The sequence below is a fragment of the Notamacropus eugenii genome, chromosome 3, assembly GCF_028372415.1.
Source record: "Notamacropus eugenii isolate mMacEug1 chromosome 3, mMacEug1.pri_v2, whole genome shotgun sequence".
Lineage (NCBI taxonomy): Eukaryota > Metazoa > Chordata > Mammalia > Diprotodontia > Macropodidae > Notamacropus > Notamacropus eugenii.
In genome coordinates, this window is record NC_092874.1 from 425,322,678 (window position 1) to 425,346,652 (window position 23,975).

The 23,975-nt window shown below is 40.2% G+C and overlaps 1 protein-coding gene across 1 annotated transcript in view; it reads left to right on the forward strand.

Moving 5' to 3' along the window:
* The window catches only part of RAB43 (RAB43, member RAS oncogene family), a 28,521-nt gene that overhangs the window by 1,730 nt on the left and 2,816 nt on the right, over positions 1-23,975 (forward strand). Inside the window, 1 exon segment of the mRNA XM_072598277.1 lies at positions 21,387-21,570. Within this exon segment, the coding sequence (XP_072454378.1) occupies positions 21,387-21,570 (184 nt within the window).

The window sequence follows — 23,975 nt, forward strand, 5'->3', positions numbered from 1 at the left end:
GAAAAAAAAAGCCTTCATATAAGCATGTATGTGACCAATTATTAGAAATCTCTGTAGACTATTGTGTGCCACCCCTGGGTCCTAGGTCAGAAGAAGCAAATGGCCAAGTGCCCTCAAACAAAATAAAATCAGAAAATTGCCCAGATAGCTCAAGGCAGAAGTGGAAGTAATTTGGGCCTGAATTGTCCACACAACTGCCTCCCAATAATATTTTACATTTCACTTGGGGCTCTCCAGTTTACAAAGCACTTTTCCGTCTATGTTCACATTTGACCTTGTGAGGGTAGTGGATCCGTTACCATCCCCATTTGATGGATTCAGAAACTGAGGCTGTGAAAGATTCCTTTCTATTCTGAGCACTTAGCCCAGTATCTGGCACAGAATAGGTGCTTCACAAATGTTTATCGACTAATTGATTAAACAACCTTTATCTGAGTGGTCCATCTGAAACCAGAACCCAGCTAGCTTGGCTAATGTCTTAGCTCATTGTTGACCTTGGTCGGAGTACTGAGTTCTGTTTTTGTTTCTGGGAAAAAGTGAAGATAATATCTGTCTTCCCTCTTCCTTATAGAAACTTTGATAAAACATGTAAGTCAATAGTGTTTTTGTGACCCTTGTGTTGGGAACACTAGTAGGAGTCACAAAGGAAATAGAAGATAGTGTTCTTGTTTCAAGGAATCCACAATCTCCATGTTTTTCTAAATGCCCTGTTTAGTTAGGGGAGGAGGACAGCTATAGAAAATTGCTGAGTAACTTTAAGAAGTGATCCATGACTTTTCCCTTCGGAACAGGTGGCTCAGCCAGGTGGTTTGGGTGTGGGTGTGGGAGGGGGCGGTGCTCTAGAGTAGGTGGATATTTTGGTGCATGATGCCAGCTGGTAGAGGGGGGAGGAGAGAAGGGGAAGAGTCAGAAACACAGGTATAAATAGTGGTGATGGTTTCCATCTCCCAGACTGTCTGCCTGCTCACCAAGCATCTGTAGTGACCTCGTGAGACTGTATGCCACATTTGGAATTGGTTGGTATCTGGGCAGAACGTACCTGTTTACCTGTCAGTGATAACAGCCTGTACTTAGGAGGAAGGTTCTTGGTGTACTATGCCCCAGAGTCCAAGTTAATGCTAGGTAGGTGGTTAGTTATTTGTTTCTTCTGGTGATCTTGAAATGGTCCTGTTGAGAGCCTGAGCAAGCCTGGATCATTGGGGACCAGCAGAAGTCTTGGTTTGTTGTAAAATTTCTAATAAATGTATTGTAAAATGTCTCATTAGCAACTTCACATTCAACATCAGTGCCAAGAAACTTCCTTAGTAGCTATTAACATTGAAATTAATTTTAAGTAAGTGAAAGAACTATGGAACTATGACCCTGGCCATGTCACCTAATTCTTAGTAGCTCAAGCAACCTTCTTAAGATCATTTCAGAAGAGATGCTGACTTGTTTTGGTAGAGGGAACTTCTTCAATGTAAGTTACTTACATCAATGAAATTATAAGGTCTTGTCATCCCTTAAAAAAGGCAGGGGGAACGGGACAGAGTCAGAATGGAAGTGACCTTAGCCAACCACCTCCCATGTTTTATACATGAAGAAACTGAGACCCAGCCAAGTAAAATGGTTTACCTGCCCAAGGCTACCTGGATTAACTGGAATGGAGGGTGGAGTAGGAAGAGGTTTGGATCTTCCCAATTCCGCCATTTCTCATTATGAAAATTTGTGCAAATTATAATTTCTTAGGATCCCACTTTTTATCAAAACAATGAGGGAATTGGGCCAACTCTAGTATTCTGTAATGCTAATTACAGTCCTCAGTTTACCAAAATTTTTTATTGTTTTCTGCTCTTGACATTTAGAATAAGGAACCAACTCACAAAAATAAGTCAGAATTTAATTTAAAATTTCAAAAAAGAAAACACTTCTGGGATATGTCTTTGGGTCAGCACACGTTCAGTATGATGTTCCACGCTCCCCTGATACTATACAATAAGCCTTTCTGTTGGAAATCAGTGACCCTGAGACACAGCAAGTTCCAGGATCATGAACCAAAAAAAAAATTTTAAACCTAGAATAGATGTCAGGAAAGGTGGATTAAAGTTCTAGTTTAGTAACTAAATAGCTTATAGCCTTGGGCAAATCACCTGACTTATTTGGACCTCACTAGACCAAATATGTAAAATGGGGGTTGGACTGGCTTGCCTCTGGAGGCCCTTCCAGCTTCCAAGTTTTATATTTCTAGTTATTTTTACTGCACTCCATTTAAAAAGTCAGGAAAGTAGATTTAAATAATTTAGAAAGTTTTTCAACTAAGTTTGAAGGAAAACAGAAGGGTTCTGGCTAATCCTGGAGACTGTGTAGCAGAGTGAATAAAATGCTGGATTCAAATTCAGTCTAATTATAGTAGGTCAGCCTCCAACTTGCTATAGGTAGAGTCAGCTGGTTTTGGCCCCACAGAAAAGGAATCCAAAGACTGTTTAATGTTGATTTGGCAGAAAACTTCTAAGGCCTCATGGCTAGGGTGAATTGTGAGCTTACTATGACCTTTCTGCCTGGTGCACTGTGGGAGAATCAGGCCATTCCCCTGAAATCCAAACTGGATCTAAATTCCCCAGGTTGCTACTTGGACTTGTTATTTATCTCCAAGACCACAGAGATCTATTGCAGAAAATATTTTCTAAATGCACAGGACAAACATTTAATACGTTAAAGGAAGAGCCTCATAGATCCATATCCTTACTTCTCCAACCTCAAGTTACAGAATTAACTTTCCATTTTGGGGAAATTTTGTCAGATATCTCCAGAGGAGGCCTCTGGTTTTAAGGGGATGCCCACTCCAAAGTTCTCCCTGTGCTGAAATGTTCACCAAGTTTTGTTATCATCTGTTAACAGGCTCTTTAAGAACAGGGAGGGGGTGAAGTCAAAGATCATAGGTTTTTAAAATTTGTAGTCTGGCCTTCCCATAACTGTCCTGCCTATTTTGTGACACATTTCCATGTTTTACTAAATTCTGTTTGGATCTTGGCTTGGTTTGAATAAAAGAGGTTTGAAAGTATATATACTGTTAGATAAGAGCTAAATTCTAGGTCAACGTGGGCTTGCTAACAAAAACCATTTAACTGTGTCTGCTTCATTTGTAAAATAAATCTTGCACATGTCAAAGAGAAAGCGAAACATTTGATATACATGCTGCGCCATGGGAGAGAAGTGATGAACCCATGGTCTTAACTGTCATTTAGGTCTGCTTCCCTTTAAAATGAGAATGTTAAATACTGTTTTTCCTACTAGACGTTGGGAATATAGGAAATGACTTTTTAAAAGACTAAAAGAAATCTATGAAAGTCAGGTCTTGAATTTAAGCCCATTCAGGGTTAATTCAAACCAGTCCCAATGAACAGTCAATTTTTTTCCACAATAACTCAATTTTGTTTTCAATTCCCAATTCTCCCCCTCCTTCCCTCAACCCATTGAGTAGGCAAGAAAAGCTGTGTAGTCAGCATATTTATTTCAAAATCTTTGTGGTTTTTTTTTTTGCCTACTATGTGCCAGGCACTGTGCTAAGTGCTAAGAATACAATGACAAAAATGAAAGAACAGGACTCTCAAGGAATTATTCTCAGGCATAATTATTTCCATTTTGAGAATAATTAAAGCGGTAATGTTAAGCCACTTAAAATGTCCACAAGGTGAGTACGGTATTAGAAAGCCTTTGATAAACTTTGAAAACATCACTGGAAGCAACAAGAAGACCAAAAAAAAGGAACCAAAAAAAAAAAAAGTGCTTTTTCCTCACGACTTAGTGAGATAAGTAATACAAGTGTGATCCCCACTTTGTAGGTAAGAAAACTGAGGCCTGGACTTTAAATGACTTGCCCAAGGGTCAAATGGCTAGTAAGTGGCCCAATCTGGACTTGAATCTTAGACATCTAAATCATGTCTCTAGGTAGCAAAAGTGATTCCAACTTTATAGGAGGGACCCCTTCATTTAAATTCTAAAAATTAATAATATTTAATATTCCCATAATAAATAATTCAATTAGCTTATTTAAATTGTAAAATTTCCCCACACATACTTTCTTATGTAATCCCTATTTCAAATGTCTCTTTGTACATCTCACAGTTCCTAATCATTATTGATTCCATTGTGTGGTTAAAAAAAATAAAGCCTTGGAGAGACTACATCAAGCTGGTAAAAGTGGGAAAGGCCCTGGATTGCAAGGCAGAAGACATAGATTAGTATTTTAGCCACTTATTAGCTGTCTGCACCTCTCAGGTCTCTTGTGGCCTCAAGTTTCTTTATCCGTGAATGGGGATGGTACTGAATTCACTGGTATTCACAGTTCTGGGGAATTGCTTTGTAAACTCTTAAGTCACTCCATAAATGACTCATTAGGAGAAAATGATTTCTTTGTAATGGACTATAAATTCGACCTCAGGAATGCTACCTTATAGTCTGGTGGTTGTACAAGATAGATATAAGCATGTGTGTATACATATGTGTGTGTATTTATATGTGTGTATATGCACACATATATACATGTGTATATGTATACATGGTGTGTCACCTCAGGTTTTGACTTTGTTTTAATTCTATTAAGTATCTACAGTATGTGAACTAGGAAGTAATGAGGTGTATGTCCTCTGTCTCCTACATACATGATCCTGGGCAAATCATTTCACTTCTCAATGACCCCATGCAATTTCTTGAAATGTTTCTTAGCCTGACCTTGTTTGTAAAATAATTTGAAAGTTACATTTCCCAAATAACTGGTTTCCTTTGTAATCTAAATATTTTGTGTTATGCATTTAAAAACATCCTTCCTAGAAAGGGTCCATAAACTTTCTCAGATCAGTCCAAGGAGTGTCTGACTCAAAAAAACAAAACAAAAAAGAACCCCTGGTTTAGGTACCAATCAGCATTGATAGTTTTCTAAGTCCAGCACAATGTCTACACTTGACAACACCCCAACCCCCACCACACCTTTGATTTGTTTCATGGGTGTCCAGTGGGAAAATTCCCTCTACCAGTGCTGATCAGGACCTTATATACAATTTAGTCTTTTAGAGACTTTGGTGGGAGGGGGCACTGATAAGAGGTTAAATGACTTGGATTGAACCACATAATATCTGTCAGGAGGGTGGGATTTGAATCCAAGTATTTGACTTCCAGACTGTTGGGGGAGGGAGATTTGAAAGGGAATAAATATATAAAACAGACTATAAATAAGAGACCCCTGTGTTCTATGCTGGGTACTATGATAAGCATTTTTTTTTAAACAAATATCTTATTTGATCCTCAGTAACCTGGAAAGATAAGTCCTATCATTGTCCCTATTTTACAGCTGAGGAAATTGAGGCAAACTAAGTGATTTGCCTGGGTCACACAGCTAGTAAGTTTATGAAGTCAGATTTGAACTCAGAATTCCAGATTCAGGAATCTGTCCACCGTGCCACCAGCTCCTACCAGTCACTAATTTTTTAGGGCTCAGAGAACTCTCCTGACCTAGAAGACTAACAGGGGAGCAAAGTTCCCTGTTGAGTCACTTCAGTTACATCAGCTCTCATCCCATTTGGGGTTTTCTTAGCAAAGATACTGAAGTAGTATCCAATGAAGTGCCATGCCCTTCTCCAGCTCATTGTACAAATGAGGAAACTGAGGCAAACAGTGAAATGACTTCCCCAGGGTCACACAGCTAGAGAGATGAAATTCAAAGTTGGAGACAAGAAAAATATTATTAGCACCTTGGAGTTTATGACCTTTACTATGCCAGATTAATGGTATATTATATTTATCAGTATCCTCACAGCAGGATCTTTTTAAGCCTGTCTGAGACCAGGATCACAGAAAATGGGATGATCAGAAGCAGACTTTGAAAAATGAGCTCCATCAACTCACTGAACAAATGAGGAAATTCAGGCCCCAAATGAATCCTGGCTCTTGATTTCAGGTCTCACGTTGTATCCAGGATCCACTGGGGAAATGCTTTGAGCCAAGAGCTACCAGCACAGTTTTTAAAGAGGTCCTGCTGGACCTTTGGAACAAACAGATAAGAAATGGTTCTTGTTAACCATGCTGTGTGTAAACATAATATGGTAGAATGCTTAAGCAGTTTGTTTATCTGAGAGGATTGAATAATTGCCAGCTGGGTGACCCTGAATAAGTCAGTTTCATGTATCTCAGTCAACTCCCCGTCCTAGGCAAGATAGCTTGGTGGCTAGGACATTGAACCTGGAGTCTGGAAAACCTGACTCCAACATATCCTGGATGTGTTGTGTGATCCTGGATAAGTAGCTTAACCTGTCAGCCTCAGTTGCCTCAGCTATAAAATAAGGGGAATAATAATACCTGCTTCCCAGAGCTGTTTATCTAGTCTTGTCCAACTTTTTGTGACCCCATTTGGAGTTTTCTTGGCAAAGATACCTGGAGTGTTTTGCTATTTCCTCCTCCATTGCATAGTACAGATGAGGAAAAGGAAAATTAAGTGACTTGCCCAGGGGCACACAGCTAGTATCTGAGGCTGGATTTGAACTCACAAAGTCTTGACTCCAAGCCCAGCATTATATGCAGCGCTCTCCCAGAGTCATCAAATGAGACAAACCCTTGTGCCTATCCTTCCAGAGATTTTTAAAGTTTGCAAAATGCTTTATACAGATCATCCCATTTGATCCTCACAACCCTTGTCATACTCCTACTAATTATCTGAGAAGGAATTTGAGCCCCATATCTTTTTTATTTTCAAGTCTAACACCACCACCTGCCTATTTAAAAGTTTACAAATTCTATGGCTTTTAAATTAGGCATCAGCTACCCCCTCCAAACAAAAACCAAGATACCTACCAATGTGAACTATTCCAGATCAAGAGAATTGGTACAAATTCAAAGCAATGAAACAGGCTAGGTTTAAATACATTTTATTTATAAAACATTTGGATTGAATACAATCTCATCAAGAGATGAGTTTAATTTTTTTTTAAACAAATGAAACAATATTTTACATTTTATACAGTGAGAGGAGGGGAGTGTGGCATAGGCCAGGAGTGTGAAACCTGTGGCCTCAAGGCCTTCTAGGTAGCCTTCTAGGTCCTTGGGTGCAGTCTTTTGACTGAATCCAAGTTTTGTTAATAAAATATATATTTCTTTTAAATATTTTATTTATTTTACATAATAAAAATCCTTTTAGTAAGGGGATTTGTTCTTTGAAATTTGGATTGAGTCGAAGTGAGGACCTAGAGGGTCACAGTTCCCCACCCCTGGCCTAGGCTTTCATATCCTACTTCTGACACAAAAGATGTGTGACCGTAGGCAAATTAGCTAACTTTTTAGTGCCTCAAACTCTCACAGAACTTCAAAGAGCAAGTATCAGGTAGAAGTTTCCACCCAAAAGTTCTTTACATTGACGAAATTTCCTAGCTCAAAACAACAAAAACATTAGCAAGGAGTTTGTGAAGTTCATAGAGCAATGAATAACCCCATTTTGCAGATTTAAAAAATTGATACTCAAGAGTAAAGCCAAGGTCACACAGTCAGTAAGCAGCAAATACCAAACCTCACAGACTCTGCCCCATACTGAAAGGGGTCTATTCAAGAGGGACTGCCAACTGGTGGATTCCCAGTATTGAGTCAGGGAGCTGGCAGTCCCGAGCTCCACATGGTCCCTCTTAAACAAAGATGATCTACATGTATGTGCCATGGGTGGGCAGGAGAGGATAAGAACTGCACTACATTAAGAATTTTTAAAAATCTCATTTAACTCAGGTCAGCCAAATCTTTCCAATGAGGGTGTATTTTTTTTTTTTTTTGAAACAGCCAATAAGCATTGAAAATCAAGAGGGTTGGTGAAGTTTTTCCCTCATTGAAAACAAATTTGGTGATAATATTTGTAGTTGAAAATTATGTGCAATCCATGCATCTCTTCTGCATCACCTGGCCTCTAGCTTGAATGCCTAGAGAGGAGACATTTGAGCAGCGTTTGGACAGCGTCATTGTCTCAATAAGAGTAGCTCCCCAAGATGATTTCAGGTGTCCTAGGGATCTCCCAAGGTACGGATCAACTTTTGTTTGGATATATGAGTTGTATCTATTAAGCAAGTCTTAACAATAAGGATGTCATTTTTGTTAATATGTATACACCACCTTCCAACACAGATCACAGATCTGCCTGTGATACCAGCCTCCTAATTTCCCTGAGCTTATTTTCCTCATCTATAAAATGGGAGGTCTTTGGGGAAAAGGGATTGTACAAAATGGTCTCTAAGCCCCCTTTCCAGCTCTAAATCTGTGATCCATGAGCCTTACATCTTTACAGATGGTCTTTGAGGGTTGTGGGTCAAAAAAAATCATCAACTTAGAGTTCTCTTGATAACCCTCTCAACTTGGCTGGACTGGTCTAAGGCTGGCTGGCATAGTGGTGTCTATTCCCTGGGCCCTAAACTGATGTCCTTACACCATGATAGGACCTGTTCTGCTGGAGTAACTGTAGAGAATCCAAAGTTACCCCTGCCACAATCAGTATCAGAGCGGAAGTTAGTAGAGTGACTATGGCTCATAAGTGTTTTCTGTTAGTGGTAAAGTTTCTAAACTTAGAATGAAGACTATACATTTGGATTTGGTTGTGTGACCTTGGGCAACTCACTTCATCTCTGTAGGCCTCCATTTACTCCTGTAAAATGGTGGGATTGGACAGTCTAGGATTCCACTTTTTAAACTTCTTTATACATAAAATAACAGACTAAATGAACATAACAGTCGGAGGACAAATGTTGGCCATTTTTTGTTTAAAATAGCCTTTTAGATCCCTGCATAGCTTTCAGTATGACTGGTCTGTATAAGATGAATTGACATGAGTCCTCTCCCTACGACCCAGAATTCCTAAAGTCTTTAAAATGTATGTGTTCAGTTGTTTTCACTTGTGTCCAATTCTTTGTGATCACATTTGGGACTTTCTTGGCAAAGATACTGGACTAGTTATTTTCTTCTCCAAGTCACTTTACAGATGAGGAAACTGAGGCAAACAGAGCTAAGTGACTTGCCCAAGTGTCACACTGTAGTAAGTGTCTGGGGCTGGAGTTGAACTCAGAAAGAGGAGTCTTCCTGACTTCAGACTCAGCTTTCTATCCACTGCATCACCTACTTGACCTTTAAAGTATAAGCATGATTTCCTAATGTGGCATTAGGAATAATATTATAGTTTTCAGAATCACCTTATGTTAGATAATGTTGGGTCTTTGACAGTATCAGTAGACATTCATTCATTCAGTGCCAGAGGAAAATGTTTGCCTCCCCAGACAATTGAAGACTTTATTTTTGCTTTAATTTCCATGGGCAGAAGGAGCCAAACTCTTCTCAACTACTTGGTATCACTGTATATTTCTGTGGATTTTGGCTTCTTTTAGATTTTTTCCATTCTCATTTCATTTTTTTTTTTTTTTAGCTGTTGCCCATTTCATTTTGCAAACTGACTCAGTCTCTTTGAAAACAGATATACAGTTCAAAGAAATGTTCATTCATGTAGTAGATTTTGGAAGTCCTAGATTCCACGGTCCCAGAATTTACTGCTCAGGTCCTGGTTTCCCCTACATGTAAAATGAGAGTTGAACTATAAATCCTATGATCCTCATAGGTATATGTAAGAATCTGTACAAGGTAAGACAAAGTCTCTGCCATACGGGAGCTTTTAAATAGCTAATTATCATTTATCAAATATCACATTTGAACTTTACAACATTCCAGGGAGGTAGTTGTTCACCATTATTATCCCCATTTTACAGATGAGGAAACTGAAACAGGTTAAGTGACTTACCCTAGGTCACACAGTGCCTGAGGACAGATTTGAATTCAGTTCTTACTACCGACTACAGACCCAGGGCCCTGAACGTTGAGTCACCTAAAATTGCCGTATACTCAAAATGTGAGTTTATAAGTACGTATGGAAGACCCATCTTGTTGAATTGCTTGAATCACTTTTTGTCTTGACTATTGCAATAGCTGGAGAATTGGAGAATTCAGTCTCTCCAATCCATCTCCCATACTCTCCCCACTCTCAAACCCTGCATTTCAAAAAAACTAGATTACTAGCTCTTCCCCAAACTCAGCGCTTCCTCATTATTTCTCCCACTTCCCTGTATTTGCACAAGACATTCATCATGCCTGGAATGTATCCCCTCATCTCTACTTCTCTGCATCTCTGGATTCCATTAAGGCTCCCTCTCTAAAAGTTTTTCCTGATCTCTCATTTCCTTGTATATTATATTTTTGTACTTGTTATGGTATCTTTCCCCTCACTTCCAGTAGAATATAAGTTCCTTGAGGGGAGGAGGGACTATTTCATTTTGTCTTCTGATACCACTGCCTAATGTCAAAAGTGCTTAATAAAAACTAAAGATTGTCAAATGCAGTTGGTCTAATTATGATGCTACTAAGGAAGACATAAAAATAAATAAGATCTTGTCTCCAGGAATTTAGTCATAAGATCTCGAGGTCACCTAATTCAACCTGTCCTCTTACGTAAGGAAACTGAGGTTTGGGTAAATAATTTACCCAAGGTCACTGAGGTGTTAAGTATTTAGGGGGTATGTTTGGAACTCAGGGCCTCTGACTTCAGAGTCAGTGGCTTTTCCCCTACATTAAGTAATAATAGGTAACATTTATGATTTAAGGTTTGTAAGGTACTTTATAAATATCTTATTTAGGTCTTCATAACAACCCTGGGAAGTAAGTACTATTATTATCCCCATTTTACAGATGAAGAAACAGGCCGGGTATTGTGTGTATGTATCCATCAGTATTTGGAAACCCAATATAATTGTTGAATTACTTGTCATGATACCATAGTAAATTTGATTCTTTAGAACCCTAAAGAATGAGAGAGTACACATACATTTAGCCCTAAGTGGGTGGCTCTGAAATTCCTTGATGGATAAAATGGAATAAAGTAGAATTTTAAGAGAATCAGGTTTTCCAGTTGTCAATCAACAAGCATTTAGGTGCCTCTTTTGTGCCAGGCACTGAGCTAAGTACAGAAAATACAAATGTAAAAAAATGACCAATTGTTACTTTCCAGAATCTTTCTAGTCCACCCCCTCTTACTTGACTGCTAGGGGAAATGAGGCCCAAGAAAAGGAAATTAATAAAGTGACTGTAAGTCATACAGGAGAAAGGGCAGCCACAGTAGCTAAGGATTCAACCAGGACCAACTCCAAATGGACTCTAACCTTGAGCTTCTAACTATAAATCCAGTGTCTCTCCATTCCACCATGTTGCCCTAAAGAATCATCTTTGGACTTTGATTCATGCTGCCCAACAAAGAGTTGCCTAAGAATGAATGTATAGAGAAATAGGAGGAAAAACTAGATTAAAAAGCGATCCGCTATGTAGGGAAACAGGCCCAGTGTTCCTCCACTGACCACCCAACTGCCCACTCCCTGTTTCAAATTTTCCTTCCATCTTTTCCGCCTTTATAACATCCATTCAGAAAAGAGCCTGAGAAATTCATTCACGCTGAGGGCTAAGTTATTGATAAGAATGGATGTTTGAGGGGTCTTTATTTTAATGGGAGGCAGAACTTTAAAAAGCATTGCTGGCTCTTTCCCTAATGATAAGAGTGGCCTGACCAAACAGACACAGATATGCTAAGCTTTGGCTAGTTGCCTCAGTTTCCTCAGATGCCAGTAGCTTTTGTCCTTCAGTTAATTAAGTTAGAAACTGAACAAAAAATGCCCACACAAAGCACCTAATTCTTTGCTCTGTGGTAATTGGAAGTCCATCCCTGGAGAAGTGGAATTGGACAGTCAGACTTCCACAAAAAGGTTGTGGGTAGACCAGGTCACAAATGACACTCCCAATTCTGATTCATCTTGTCCTAGGAGGTGATGAAAAATAGCAATTTCTATTTGGGTCAGTGTGACCAGTTTTCACAAGGGTTGTCCTGGGAACAGAGTTTTCTGAGTTTCTCTGCTAGTTTGGAGAAGCAGGGAAATTTCCACTGTCCCTTTTACTGGAGAGAAAAATGGTTCAACCCAAGCCTCCTCTTGTTTGGATGGAGGGGGGATGGCGCTTAGCCATAGAGCTGTGATTGAACTGGTGATGTCCTGGTAACCTAATAAGCAAGGATAATTTTATACAGAAAGAAATAAGACTTTTACTCAGTGGGGACATTATGAAATCCCTAGAAAGCACTTCCTTGGCCTGGCTGCCCTTTTATCCCTGTTTTAGGGGGTTTTTTAATAGGAATTACTGTCCTGTCAGCAGTTCTAGGATGGCAGAAGGATGCCAAAACACCAGTTAACACCTTCTAGTTGGTTAGTGGTGGTCTCCATGGGAACCACATAAGAGAGGAGTCACCTATTATCTGTATGTTGCAACTACTTACCAACATGTTTAAGTGGGAGATGTGACATGGTGGAAAGGACTTGCCCAGCACAGATAGTGGAATCATTGTAGTTCAAATTCCACGATGTCCCTGATTTCCTGTGTGACTTTTGGCAAACTCACTTAATAATGTTCTAGGTAGCATGTGTCATCGTAAGAAGACAGGGCTTTATGAGTCAGGTGTAGGTATCATCCACATAGCTACTAATTCAGATGGAGGGCTAGAGATGGACACATAGCTGGTAAGTGTCCGAGGTAGGATTTGAACTCAGGTCCTGACTCCAAGGCCAGCAAATAAGGAAGAGAAGAGATAAGCATATATTGGGAGATGGGGTGCTAGTCTATAGACAGGACGATAGCTTTGGATGCATTGCTCCATTCCAATTCTGGAAACATGATTAAACGAACTTGTTAATTGACATTCCTGGAAGCTCCAAGCTGTAGTACTCTCATGGTATTCTTCCTATGGCACTAACCACCATACCAGCCTCTCCCTAAAAAGAAGGAAACAAGCATTTATGAAGTGCCAACTATGTGTCAGGGCATTGAGGTGGCACAGTGGACACAGCCTGGCATCAAGGAGACCTGACTAGCAGTGTGACCCTGAGCAAGTCACTTAACCCTGTTTGCCTCAGTTTTCTCATCTGTAAAATGAGCTAGAGAAGGAAAGGACAAACCACCCCAGTATCATTGCCAAGAAAACCCAAGTGAGTCACAGAGTCAGTCATGACTAAGCAATAACAATAAACTATGTGCCAGGCACTGTGCTAAGCACTCTGCAAATATTAACTTATTTGACCTTCTCAACAGTTGCCCAATTTTACAGCTGAGGAAACTAAAGGCAGACTTTTAAGTGATTTGCCCAATATCACACAGGTACTGTCTGAAGCTGGATTTGAACTCAAGAATTCTTAACTTCAGGTTCATCACTGCCCACTTCACCATCTGGTTGCTCAGCTGACTTGTTGGCCAGACTAGTCTAGTGTGCTGAGTACCACATTTCAAAAGGAATGATGACAAGGAGCATCCTCATTTTGAACTGAAAAGGTTGGCCTGAGTGATCTCTGAAGGTTCTATGATACAATACCCTAGTGCTCAAGCCTCTGCTTGGAATACTTCCAGTAAGGGCGAGCTCATTATCTTGTGAAGCAGCACGCTCCATTGTTAGGTAGCTATAATGATTAGGAAGTCCTTTCTTACTTAACTGAGAAGAAATCTACCTCCCTATATTACCGTATTGTTCAGTCATGTCTAACTCTTCATGGCTCCATTTTGGGATTTTCTTGGCAAATATGCTGGAGTGATTTGCATTTCTTTCTCCAGCTCATTTTACAGATGAGCAAACTGAGATAAACAGGGTTAAATGACTTGCCCAGGGTCACATAGCTAGTAAATGTCTGAGGCCAGATTTGAACTCAAAGATGGGTCTTCCTGACAACAGACCTGGCACTCTTTCTACTCACTGCACCACCTAGCTGCCATGTTACCATTTACTGATTCTGGAGCAACACAGCTGTCACCCCTCTTCCACATAATAGCCTTTCAGATATTTGAAAACAGGTCTCACTCACCCTTTTAAATTTATTTCTCTAAACTCATGATTGCTCTGAAACCACAGTCCTGAGGTTCCTACTCTGACGCTAAATTTGCCTAGAGTTTAAATCTGAAGACCCCATGGTGTTCTAAGCCCATAAAAGTCCTTCCTGTGCCTTCCTTGGCTAACCCCTGCTGAAGAGAAGGTAGGGAGGGAAATGCAATTGGTTCACAAATATTAAACTTCCTCCTTCTCAGGGTGATCTGGACAGTTTCCAAGGCTTCCTCCTTTGAGGCCGTGGGATCCTTCCTTCCTAATTTATGAAAGGTTTTACACCTTTGCTGAACCTAGTCCCTTTTTCCCAGATGTCAGTGGTTCCAGGGATTTATTCTGAGGATGAGGCTTTGTCATGAAAAAGGGGAACAGAAAAGAGTAAGAGAGGCTGGTTTGCTAGCTGGAAGTTAAGATTGTATTAAACCAGACTGTGGGGTGGGGGTGAGGGGAAGTGGATAAATTTTATAATCCAAAGTCCGTGTTGATTCGCTTGGTTTGTTTAGCTAACATAAGCAGAGAACTGTTCAAATGGACTGTGTGAAGGGGGAGTCCATGTGGCTGTTTAGACTTGGCTGTTGTTTTAAGTAGTTTGAAGTCTATCATGTGATCCCACAGTTTGTTTGGAGATGGGGATGGGTAGTGAGAGACAGTTTCAGAAAGATAGAAGCCTGAGGCATCAACTGTGTATGAATTAATCAACCTTGAGTTTCCAAGAGCAGTTGGTGGGGCTTCAGGAATTTATTTAAACAGAGTTTAAGGCAAAAAAGAGAAGAAACATCCACCCACCTACGGCTCCAAGGACAAAAGGAAAATTCAGTTAGAAAAAGTAGAAGGGAGGAAAGTGCCTCAGATGATATTATGAAACTAGGGTTGGAGGGAGCAATCAGTGCTAAGTTTAAGATTGCTAGTGATGGTAGACATTGAAAGAGATTGGGAGAGATCACAGAGGTTGGTGTGCGAGGCAGAATATTCACCCAGTGGGACCAAGAGTGGAAGTGGGGCAACTATAGAAAGAGAAACAGAGGGGAAATCACCTTAAGCACCTTAGATTTCTGGGAAGGGTGAGATAATGATGAAGTGAAACATGGCCTTTTCAACAGCCCAGGATAATTCTGGGCTGAGAATTATCTGTGTGTTTTGGTCCTCACTCTGCTGTTCCCTAAAGTGAATACTATCTAATCAGTCTCATTAAACTTTACATCTCTTTCCCCTGGGCTTCTTTGGAGACTAAAGTATCAGGTCTTGCTACTTAATCGGAGGGTTGGGATTTCATATTGAGTTAGAGCGCTATTAGGAGTAGGGATCTAATTAAGTAGGTAATTGGCTAGCAGCTTAGGTGTTGGTGGTCATGTGGGTCTGGGCTATGAGCGGAGTGGCCAAGTAATTAACTTCACTCTTTTCCTTCCCCTTGTTGTTTTTTTTTTAATCCTCTTGGGAGTATATGATAGGACAGTATCATAGTGAAATCATTGATTTATTTCCAAGTTCAGTTACTAGAAAGCTTGGTAAGTGGCATTTCTGCCATTTTGATTCTCACTGGCTTTCTTTATGTCTTCCATTATCCTAAAGTCCTGGCAAAAAAAAATTTACAGATCTGAGCCCTGGTGCCCAATCTGCTGTTTTCCTCCTTCCCTGAGTGTGGATAGGACAAGGGTACCCAGAAACTGGACAGTGGGTCAGATCTACTCTTAGCATTCAGTGGTAGTGGGCTAAAAATTTCTTTACTATCTGTAAAATTCAGCAAGGATTTACCAAGAATAATTCTAGAGTCCAGAAGAGCCTTACAGTTCATTAGTGCTTATCTGGTTCTGTGTCTTCATTTTGCAGATGAGAAAAGCAAGGCCCAAAGATGGAAAATGACTTTCCTTAGGGCATGTGCAGAGATGGTCAGTGGCAGATTCGAACCCAGAGCTTCTACCTCCAACTTCTAGTATTCCCACTGTATCACTCTGCCTTTTGTCCCTTATTTTACAGAGGAAGAAATTCAGTCTGAATACATGAAATGATTTGCTGAAAGCCACAGTTCAAGTTAATGGCAGAGTTAAAGCTAGAACCCAAGTCTCCAGACTCTCACTAAAATAGCCTTTCCGTCATCCCACACTGCCATCTCTTGGGTTTTTTTAGGGCTGCATGCCCACCCGTGAGAAGTTTATACTTAAGTGAGAACACAAAAATAGTCCCCGCTGGGCCACCCTCCAAAGCCAGAGCCCAGCCTTTGTTTGGTCTCTGAAGACACCACAGGTCAGATTAAAGAATCATGACTCTCCTTCTTAATGGAGAGAATTAAGATCTTGCTCTGGGTCTTCTGGTCCTCGCTGGGTGTGAGCATGGGGAAATTACTGCCTCTTTGTACCCATTTCTTCTTTTAAAATGAGGGGGAATGGGCAAGGTGATCTCTATGGTCATTGCCAGTATTTATGCTTCTGCATCTCTTTAAAATCTCTTTTTAACTTTCTTTAAGCATTTAAATCTATTATTCCTTATATTTTCTTTAGGATTATTTCTGTTTTCAGGATATGACTACCTCCCAGGATACCAAGTTTATGCCTTTCTTGTCATTTGTTTTATTCAGTCTAAATGTATATCTTTTAAGCTTTAGTGAGTCTTGGAAGCTTTGAGCATCTCTTGTGGAAATAAGTATCTGGGCTAGGTAGCTGGGGGATAAAGAACCTTAAGTGATCACCTGCCCCTCAGAGATTGTGTGGCTCATTTAGATGGTAGCCTGTCAGTGCTGGTGAGAGACAGAGGGTCGTGGGAGAGAAGTCTTGGATTCAGGGTGACACAGTGTGGCTGTGTGACCATTGGCAAATCTGTTTAACATCTCCAAAGGCTGAGGTAATAATATCCTTGTATGGATAAATTGTGGGTTTGATTAAAAAAAAAAAGACAGAAAACCCTGAGAGGTATCATACCTGGATTACAGATATATTTACTATTTAGCAAAAGTTAAACTTTGCTTTTATGAATTAGCGATCTCATTCTTTTTTTGTCTTTTAATTTTTTAGCATTCTTTTAAAATTTGAGTTTCAAATTCTTTCCTCTCTCACCCACTGAGAGGACAAAACAAAATGACATCATTTAATTATACATGTGAAATCATGTAAAACATTTCCATATTAGCCATATTGGGGGAGAGTGAAAAAGTTATACCTCAATTTGCACTCATGTTCATCAGTTCTTTCAGGAGGTGCATAGTATTTTTTCATCATGAGTCCTTTGAAATTGTGTTAGATCATTGTGTTACTAAGAATAGCTAAATCATCCACAGTTGATCATCATAGAATGTTACTGTTACTTTTATACAATGTTCTCCTGTTCTACTCCTTTCACTTTGCATCAGTTGCATATAGATCTTGCCATGTATTTTCTGAAACCACCTTCCTTGTCATTTTCTTTCAGCACAATAGTATTCCATCACATGCATCAGTCACAGATTGTTCCTGCATTCCAATTGATGAACAATCCCCCTCTATGTCCATGTCTTTGCCACCACAAAAAGAACAGCTATAAATATTCTTGTATCCGTAGGTCCTTTTTCCTTTTTCTTTGTGTGACCTTAAGATCCTTCAGGAAAACTGTATTGATTCCAGTATATAATATTGAGATTATATATATAATATATATTATATCATATACATATATATATTATATATGTATATATACATATGTATGTGTATATATATATATACATATTGAGATGATAACAAACAAGGAACAGAGCTTGAAAGTCAGTGGTACAGAGGATTCTTAACCTTGCCTTCCAGTCTGAAATTGTTCCTGTGCAAGTAGCTGGCATTTTCCGGGAATACGAGGTAGCATAGCTAAAAGAGCTGGATTTGAAGTCAGGAAGAAAGACCTTGTTTCAAATCCTACCTCAGATACTTATTAGCTTTGTAATCCTAGGAAAGCCACGTCTTAATTTCCTCATCTGTGTACCTATCTGCCAGGGTTATTTTGAGAATAAACTGTATGTAAAAATTACATACTCATTAGCTCCTATTTGTTATTCACATGTGATTTTTTCCATGTAACTATTATAGGGACAGCGTCATGTATATATGTATTTATGAATTGTTTTTCATTCTCAAACTTTTTAGCATTTTTTCCTTTTCTTTAGTAAATGAGTGAGGTGGGATTTGAAACCAGGTCTCTCAAATCCAGCACTGCCCACTACATGCTGCTGCTCCACAAGTCCTCCCAGGTCTCATTTTGGGGGAAACAAGTTTCAAAAGAGACATGATAATCCTGAGGAGGAAAACACAGTGAAAACAACGGTGTGTGGAGTTGAGATTGCATCATTCCTCCCAGGGCTACATATAGCCAGGGAGTGATCCAATCTTTTTAAACATGTAATTGTGCTAGGTGATCATTAGACAGAAAGAAAGGGAAAACTTAGAAAGCCTTGAATAGTAGGAAGAGATTTAGAGTCAGCTGGCTCTCACTTGTATTAATTGTGCCAGTTAACCTCAGTTAACTGAGCCTCTGTTTCCTCGTCCATAAAATGGGCAGATTAATTGGCCAGGACTATGGTAAGGAAAGCTTTCTAAGCTTTAATGCACCATATAAATAAGCTATTACTATTACTGCTGCTGCTAAAGAGAAAAAGACAAAACTCATATGAAAATAAGAGCTAGAAGTTTCTAGTGAGCAGATAACTTAATACAAAATAACTTTTATAAGATCTAGGATGTAGATAATGAAACCTCTCTCCTCACACAGAGAACACGAACAGACTACTTAGAAAAGACTGTTCCATATATTGTCGTGTGGTTGGTCACTGTTTTCCTTAATTGTGTTTCTTTATCACAAGGGAAAACTTGTGAACTAAGAGAGAACTGAGTTCCAATTATGCCTCCAATATGTACTGATTGTATGACTTTGGGGCAAGCCATTTACCCCCTCGAGCCTTGGGTTTCTTTGTAGAAAATTAGGCTGAACTAGAGATTTTCTGTCTGGATGCTTGGGGACAAAGTCCTTGCACCTAAAAACTGAATTATTCCTCTATAAATAGTTAAGTGTGTCTTGTGGCTTAATTAGTTTGCTTTTCTTAATACCTCCTAGCACCAAGGCAATGGGAATTTTTAGGATGGGAAGATGAAGGGTGACAGGAAGAAGAAAGACTTAATTTTGAAAACTTAAGAAAAGGTAAAGGTGGCCCTAATTGTAGAATGAAGGAAGTAGGAGAGACAGGGTAAGAGAGAGAAATGGTTGAGTTCAATGCAAGACAAGCTGTAACATTTTTGACATTGGTCTCTCCTGGAGACCAAGGCACCTGAACCCACCTGGTCTTGGGGAAGTGAGAGAGCTAAGGTGAACTTGCTCTGGATTGGCAGTAGAGAAAGTTTCACAGGTGAAAAGTGTGGACAAGATTTAAGAATTCCTGAATAATGTTTTTTGTTGCATCAAATAAAATAGGTTAAGATGAAAATAAGCTGATTTAGTCCAATCCCCATGAGGAAATTGAGGCCCACAGAGATTAAATAATTTGCTCAAGGTCACATAATTAGTAAGTGGCAGACCTGGGATTCTTTTCCAAGTCTTTTAACTGCAAATCGATTGCTTTCTATTTTATGGTGGTCATGTATGTAAAACATCTTTGTGGAAATTGTTCACTGAGTTCATTGAACCCTAATAGCCTTAGACCCTGCTTAGGTCTCTTAACAATGAATCCATGTACATATCCTTCCACCCTCAATGAGAGGGGAAAAACAAAAAGTCCTTGTAAGAAATAGGCATAGTCATTGAACAACCAGCTCTGGAGTCAGGAGGATCTGAGTTCAAATCCTGTCTTAGACACCTACTAGCCATGTGATCCTGAGCAAGTCGCTTAACTCTGATTGCTTCCAATTTTTAAAAATGGGCATAGTCAAGTAAACCTTCCTGCATTGACCATATCCAAAATGAAAAATGTCTCAATCTGCACTCTTTGAGTCTATGATCTGTATTAGGAGGTAAGTAAGTAGCATGTTTCATCCCATAGCACTTGCTGCATTAAAGACTAAGAGCTAAGTCTTTCAAAGTTACAGTGATATTGTATAAATTGTTTTGGTTGTCTCTGCATCAGATACATTTCACTCTGCATCAGTTCATCAAGTTTTCCAGTGGAGGGGGGGGGGGGGGACACAGGGAGTGGCGTAATGTTTCTCAGAGAAAGTCTACCTTACCTCCTAGACCAGCAGTCTTCTTGTCTTCATAGAGGAACAAGCAGCTTCGCCATCCCCTCCAGTTTATTGTCTTTAACTGCCTAGAGGAAGAATTAGGATAGGACCAAGCTTCTTCATAATTTCTTACAACACAGTTGGTATCCCATTATATCCATATGCCAGAATTTGTTCAACCTTTCCCTCAACAGGGTTTCTATATTTTATTATAGTCCCCATATTTTATGATATCCCATTCCCAATGCCCCCTCCCCCAGGAAATACCTTTTTGCTGGTTGTTTTATAGGCTCATCTTAGGTAATGACCCTGTTGAGCTAAGGAAAGGCATGAGGAAGCAGGGGTTCTAAGACCTCGTGTTATTTGGCATGCCACATCTTTTTTGGGGGCTACCCATAACAACATTGCAAACAGAATTGGAGGTGGTATGAAATTTGGTCAGCACAGGGCTACCTGGTATCCCACTGAGGTCTGATACTTCTGTTGTGAATGTTTATGTCTATAATGGGTCGATAATGATGTGGCAAACAAGATTTATTTCCACAAAGCTAGGCGGTAGAGTCTTCCCCCAAGGACTGACTATCTCAGGTTTGGGATATGTCTCAGTTTCTCCTTGGGAATTTGAGAGGTGGACTTTATAGAGTTATTACCACTGTCTTGTGAGTAAGGGGGCTTAGAGAGACCCTTCTGGAGCAATCTACTGGTCGGTGGCAGTAAATGGGATTATTCATTGTTCTGGTTTAGAAATGAGTCATTTAGAAGAATCCTTCCAGTGTATGGGAACAGTAGCCTCGAGCACTCCAAAATGAGACTGGGCGGTGCGGGGGAAGGCTTCTTAGTGTACTGAATTCCATGATTATCAAAAATAGAAAACCAGGTAGTAACTCCTCCAACCTTGGCTCTGGGACAACTCCCTGGGCAGCCTGAGGTAAACATTAACCTACTCCCTTCATTACTTGCTGCCCTTCGGGCTATGTCATGAACCCTCTGCCCAGTTCCCTAAGGCCCTCTCACTTCTAGCTTTAAGATCTTTCCATGGGGCTGGGCTGGTCAGAGTTAAGGAGCAGATCTCCAGCTAAGATACCGTCCATAGGTCCTAACTAGCCAGGTCAGCAGAGTCCTTCCTTGCTGTTGGTATAGCTTGATTGAGGCTGCAAATAGCTAGATTGTTCCTGTTCATTGTGTCCCTGCCAGTTCAGTAGTGAGTAAAGCCCTTTATGTATTGTCTTGGTTTCATTTGGTTCTCCCAATTACCTGCCCTTCATGAAGACTCCACTGTTTTCATATAGCTGCAGATCTGGGACACTGCTGGCCAGGAGCGTTTCCGTACCATCACTCAGAGCTATTACCGAAGCGCCAATGGAGCTATCCTTGCCTATGACATCACCAAAAAGAGTTCGTTCCTCTCGGTGCCACACTGGATTGAGGATGTCAGAAAGTATGCAGGCGCCAACATAGTCCAGCTGCTGATTGGTAAGTTATAGGGCTTCCTTTCCTCTGACTTACCGGCAGTCAAATCAGTTCAGTTCAGTGAGCGTTTATTAAACACCCACAATGTCACCTAACCTCAAACAGGGTTGCTATGCCATAGCCTAATCCCCTCATTTTACACATGAGGAAACTGAGGCCCAAATGCATGGTGGCAACAACAAAAAAAATCCTCACTCCTACTTCTGCTCAGAACCCTTAGGGCAAAGACCACAGGGTCTTCTCTCTCTTTCTCTCTGTCTCTTTCTCTGTCTGATTTGAAACTGGAACTGTGGGCTAGCTGATGACGTGGGGGAGAAGGATGTCAGGGTGGTAATTTTTGCAAAGGTGAGTTAACAGTGACATTAATTAGGTAGTTTCTGACCTGCACGAGGTCCTGAAATACAAGCAGGATTGGAACCCAAGTCTTCTGACTCCAAATTCATCATTCTTTCTATTCCAGCATACCAAGAGTTTAAGTGTAAACTCCTACTTTGAGATACTGGTTCTCAACCACTCCAGGGAGAAAAGCTCAGAAAGCATTTTCTGTTGGACCTTACTCCACTTTCACGCTTAAAATTCATTCATTCAATAATTTATTAAGCACTTTAATTTCTTGATTCTTTATGACTGTTTCAAGTATCTTTAAGCCCTTCCATAGTCATAACCATGTTGCTGACTTTTTTGAGAAAAAGCCAATTTTCTCTCAATTTTCTGCATCTCCTCAAACCTCTTTAAACACTTTTTCCTCCTTCCCTCCCCTCTCAAAGGAAATTCTCCTTTTAGCTAAATTCATACCTCTACCTGTGCTCCCAATTATACTTTGAGAATCTCGAGATTCTCTTGCCCCTCCTCCAGAACTTTGTCCTATCAATTATCCACGTGATACATCTTTAATCTCTCCCTTTCTCTTGGTCCCTGTCCATCTGTTTACAAACATGCTTAGCTCTCACAATCCTAAAAAAAAAAAATCCCTTGACCCTTCTATCCCATCAAACTGCCATCTGTTCTCTCTCTTTCCTTTCTCCATCAGTTGCCACCAGGACTTACTACCCACTCACTCAACCCCTATAGAAAGTGCTCTCAAAGCAGAGATACTTTCAAGATTTGTGTCCACTTGCTTACCCTTCATAGGATCTTGGATCTAAAGCTGAAAGAGACCTTAGCCATCTAATCTAGTCACTTCAGGCAACTGAGACCCAGGGAGATTAAATGATATAGTTGTCCAAGGTCACTTAGGTATTAAGTGCTAGAACCAGAATTGGAACTCAGGTCCTTTGACTCCAAATTCACTACTGTTTCTATACCATGATAATTCTGCAAGTATATAGTAAATTCAGCTTTCAAAGCTTCCTACTTGTCTGTTTTCTTCGGGCCTTCCTTTCTCAACATTCTTTCTTGATCACTATCCCTTGCCTCCTTACTTTCTCACTCCCCAACTGAAAAACAAAACCCTTGTAGCAGATAAGGCATAGTCAAACAAGACCATTTCCCACGTTGGCCATTCTAGAGTCATTCTGAAACAGATGGAATTGGCAGGTAGTTTTTCCTTATCTGCATACTTGAAATGACCACTCTTTGCTCCTGATTGCACGGGGGTGTTCAGGGAGGACTAGCACCTGTGGTATGGAGGCTGACCAAGCCCTTTTCAGGACTGTTCATCTACCTTTGGTGTCCCTGCCACACAATTCTCACTGGCGGCTCCAAGAAGCTATAACATAGCCAGAGGCCACACTGCCTCATTGCTAGCCAAAAGGTGAATGAGGTTTAGGGTAACCAGCAAGTCTCAAACCCAGTGGTGAGTTAATGGGATATCTACCCCCAGAATGTGAAGGCATCTCCCATCTGAATGGGTGGATGAGAAAAAATGTGTTTATCTATTCTTCCAGATTCATCTCAAATGCCTTCTATCCCTCGAAACCCATGGCTTCCCCCCCCCCCCATTTCCCCTCCCAGTTTCAAGCTCTTCCCCCTCTTGACTCATGGCTTTTTGTATCTTGTCTCACTTATTCTCCCCTGCATTTTAGTTTTTCCATTCATGTATATGTTACATCTCCCCCTGCTGAATTGTAAATAAAGTCCATGACCTCAGGAACCACATGATAATATCTTTTGTGTTTTCCCCAGCACCTAGTGAAGTGCTTAGTCTGGGAGCCAATAATTATAATCAGATTAAGGGACTAGTGAAAATAGAATGAAGGGGATGAATGTGTACAATATTGTGGAGATAGGCTGTCTAATGAATGAGTGAGTGAATGAGTGAGTGAATGAGTGTATAAGCCTTTGCTAAGTAATTAATTGGGCCTGGGAGATACAGAGAAAGGAAAGAGTCAGAGGTAGCTTTGAGGAGGCTAGACAACTAGAGGGATAGCAGTGTCATTGAGAGACTTAGACAAGAGGGAAGTTTTAGG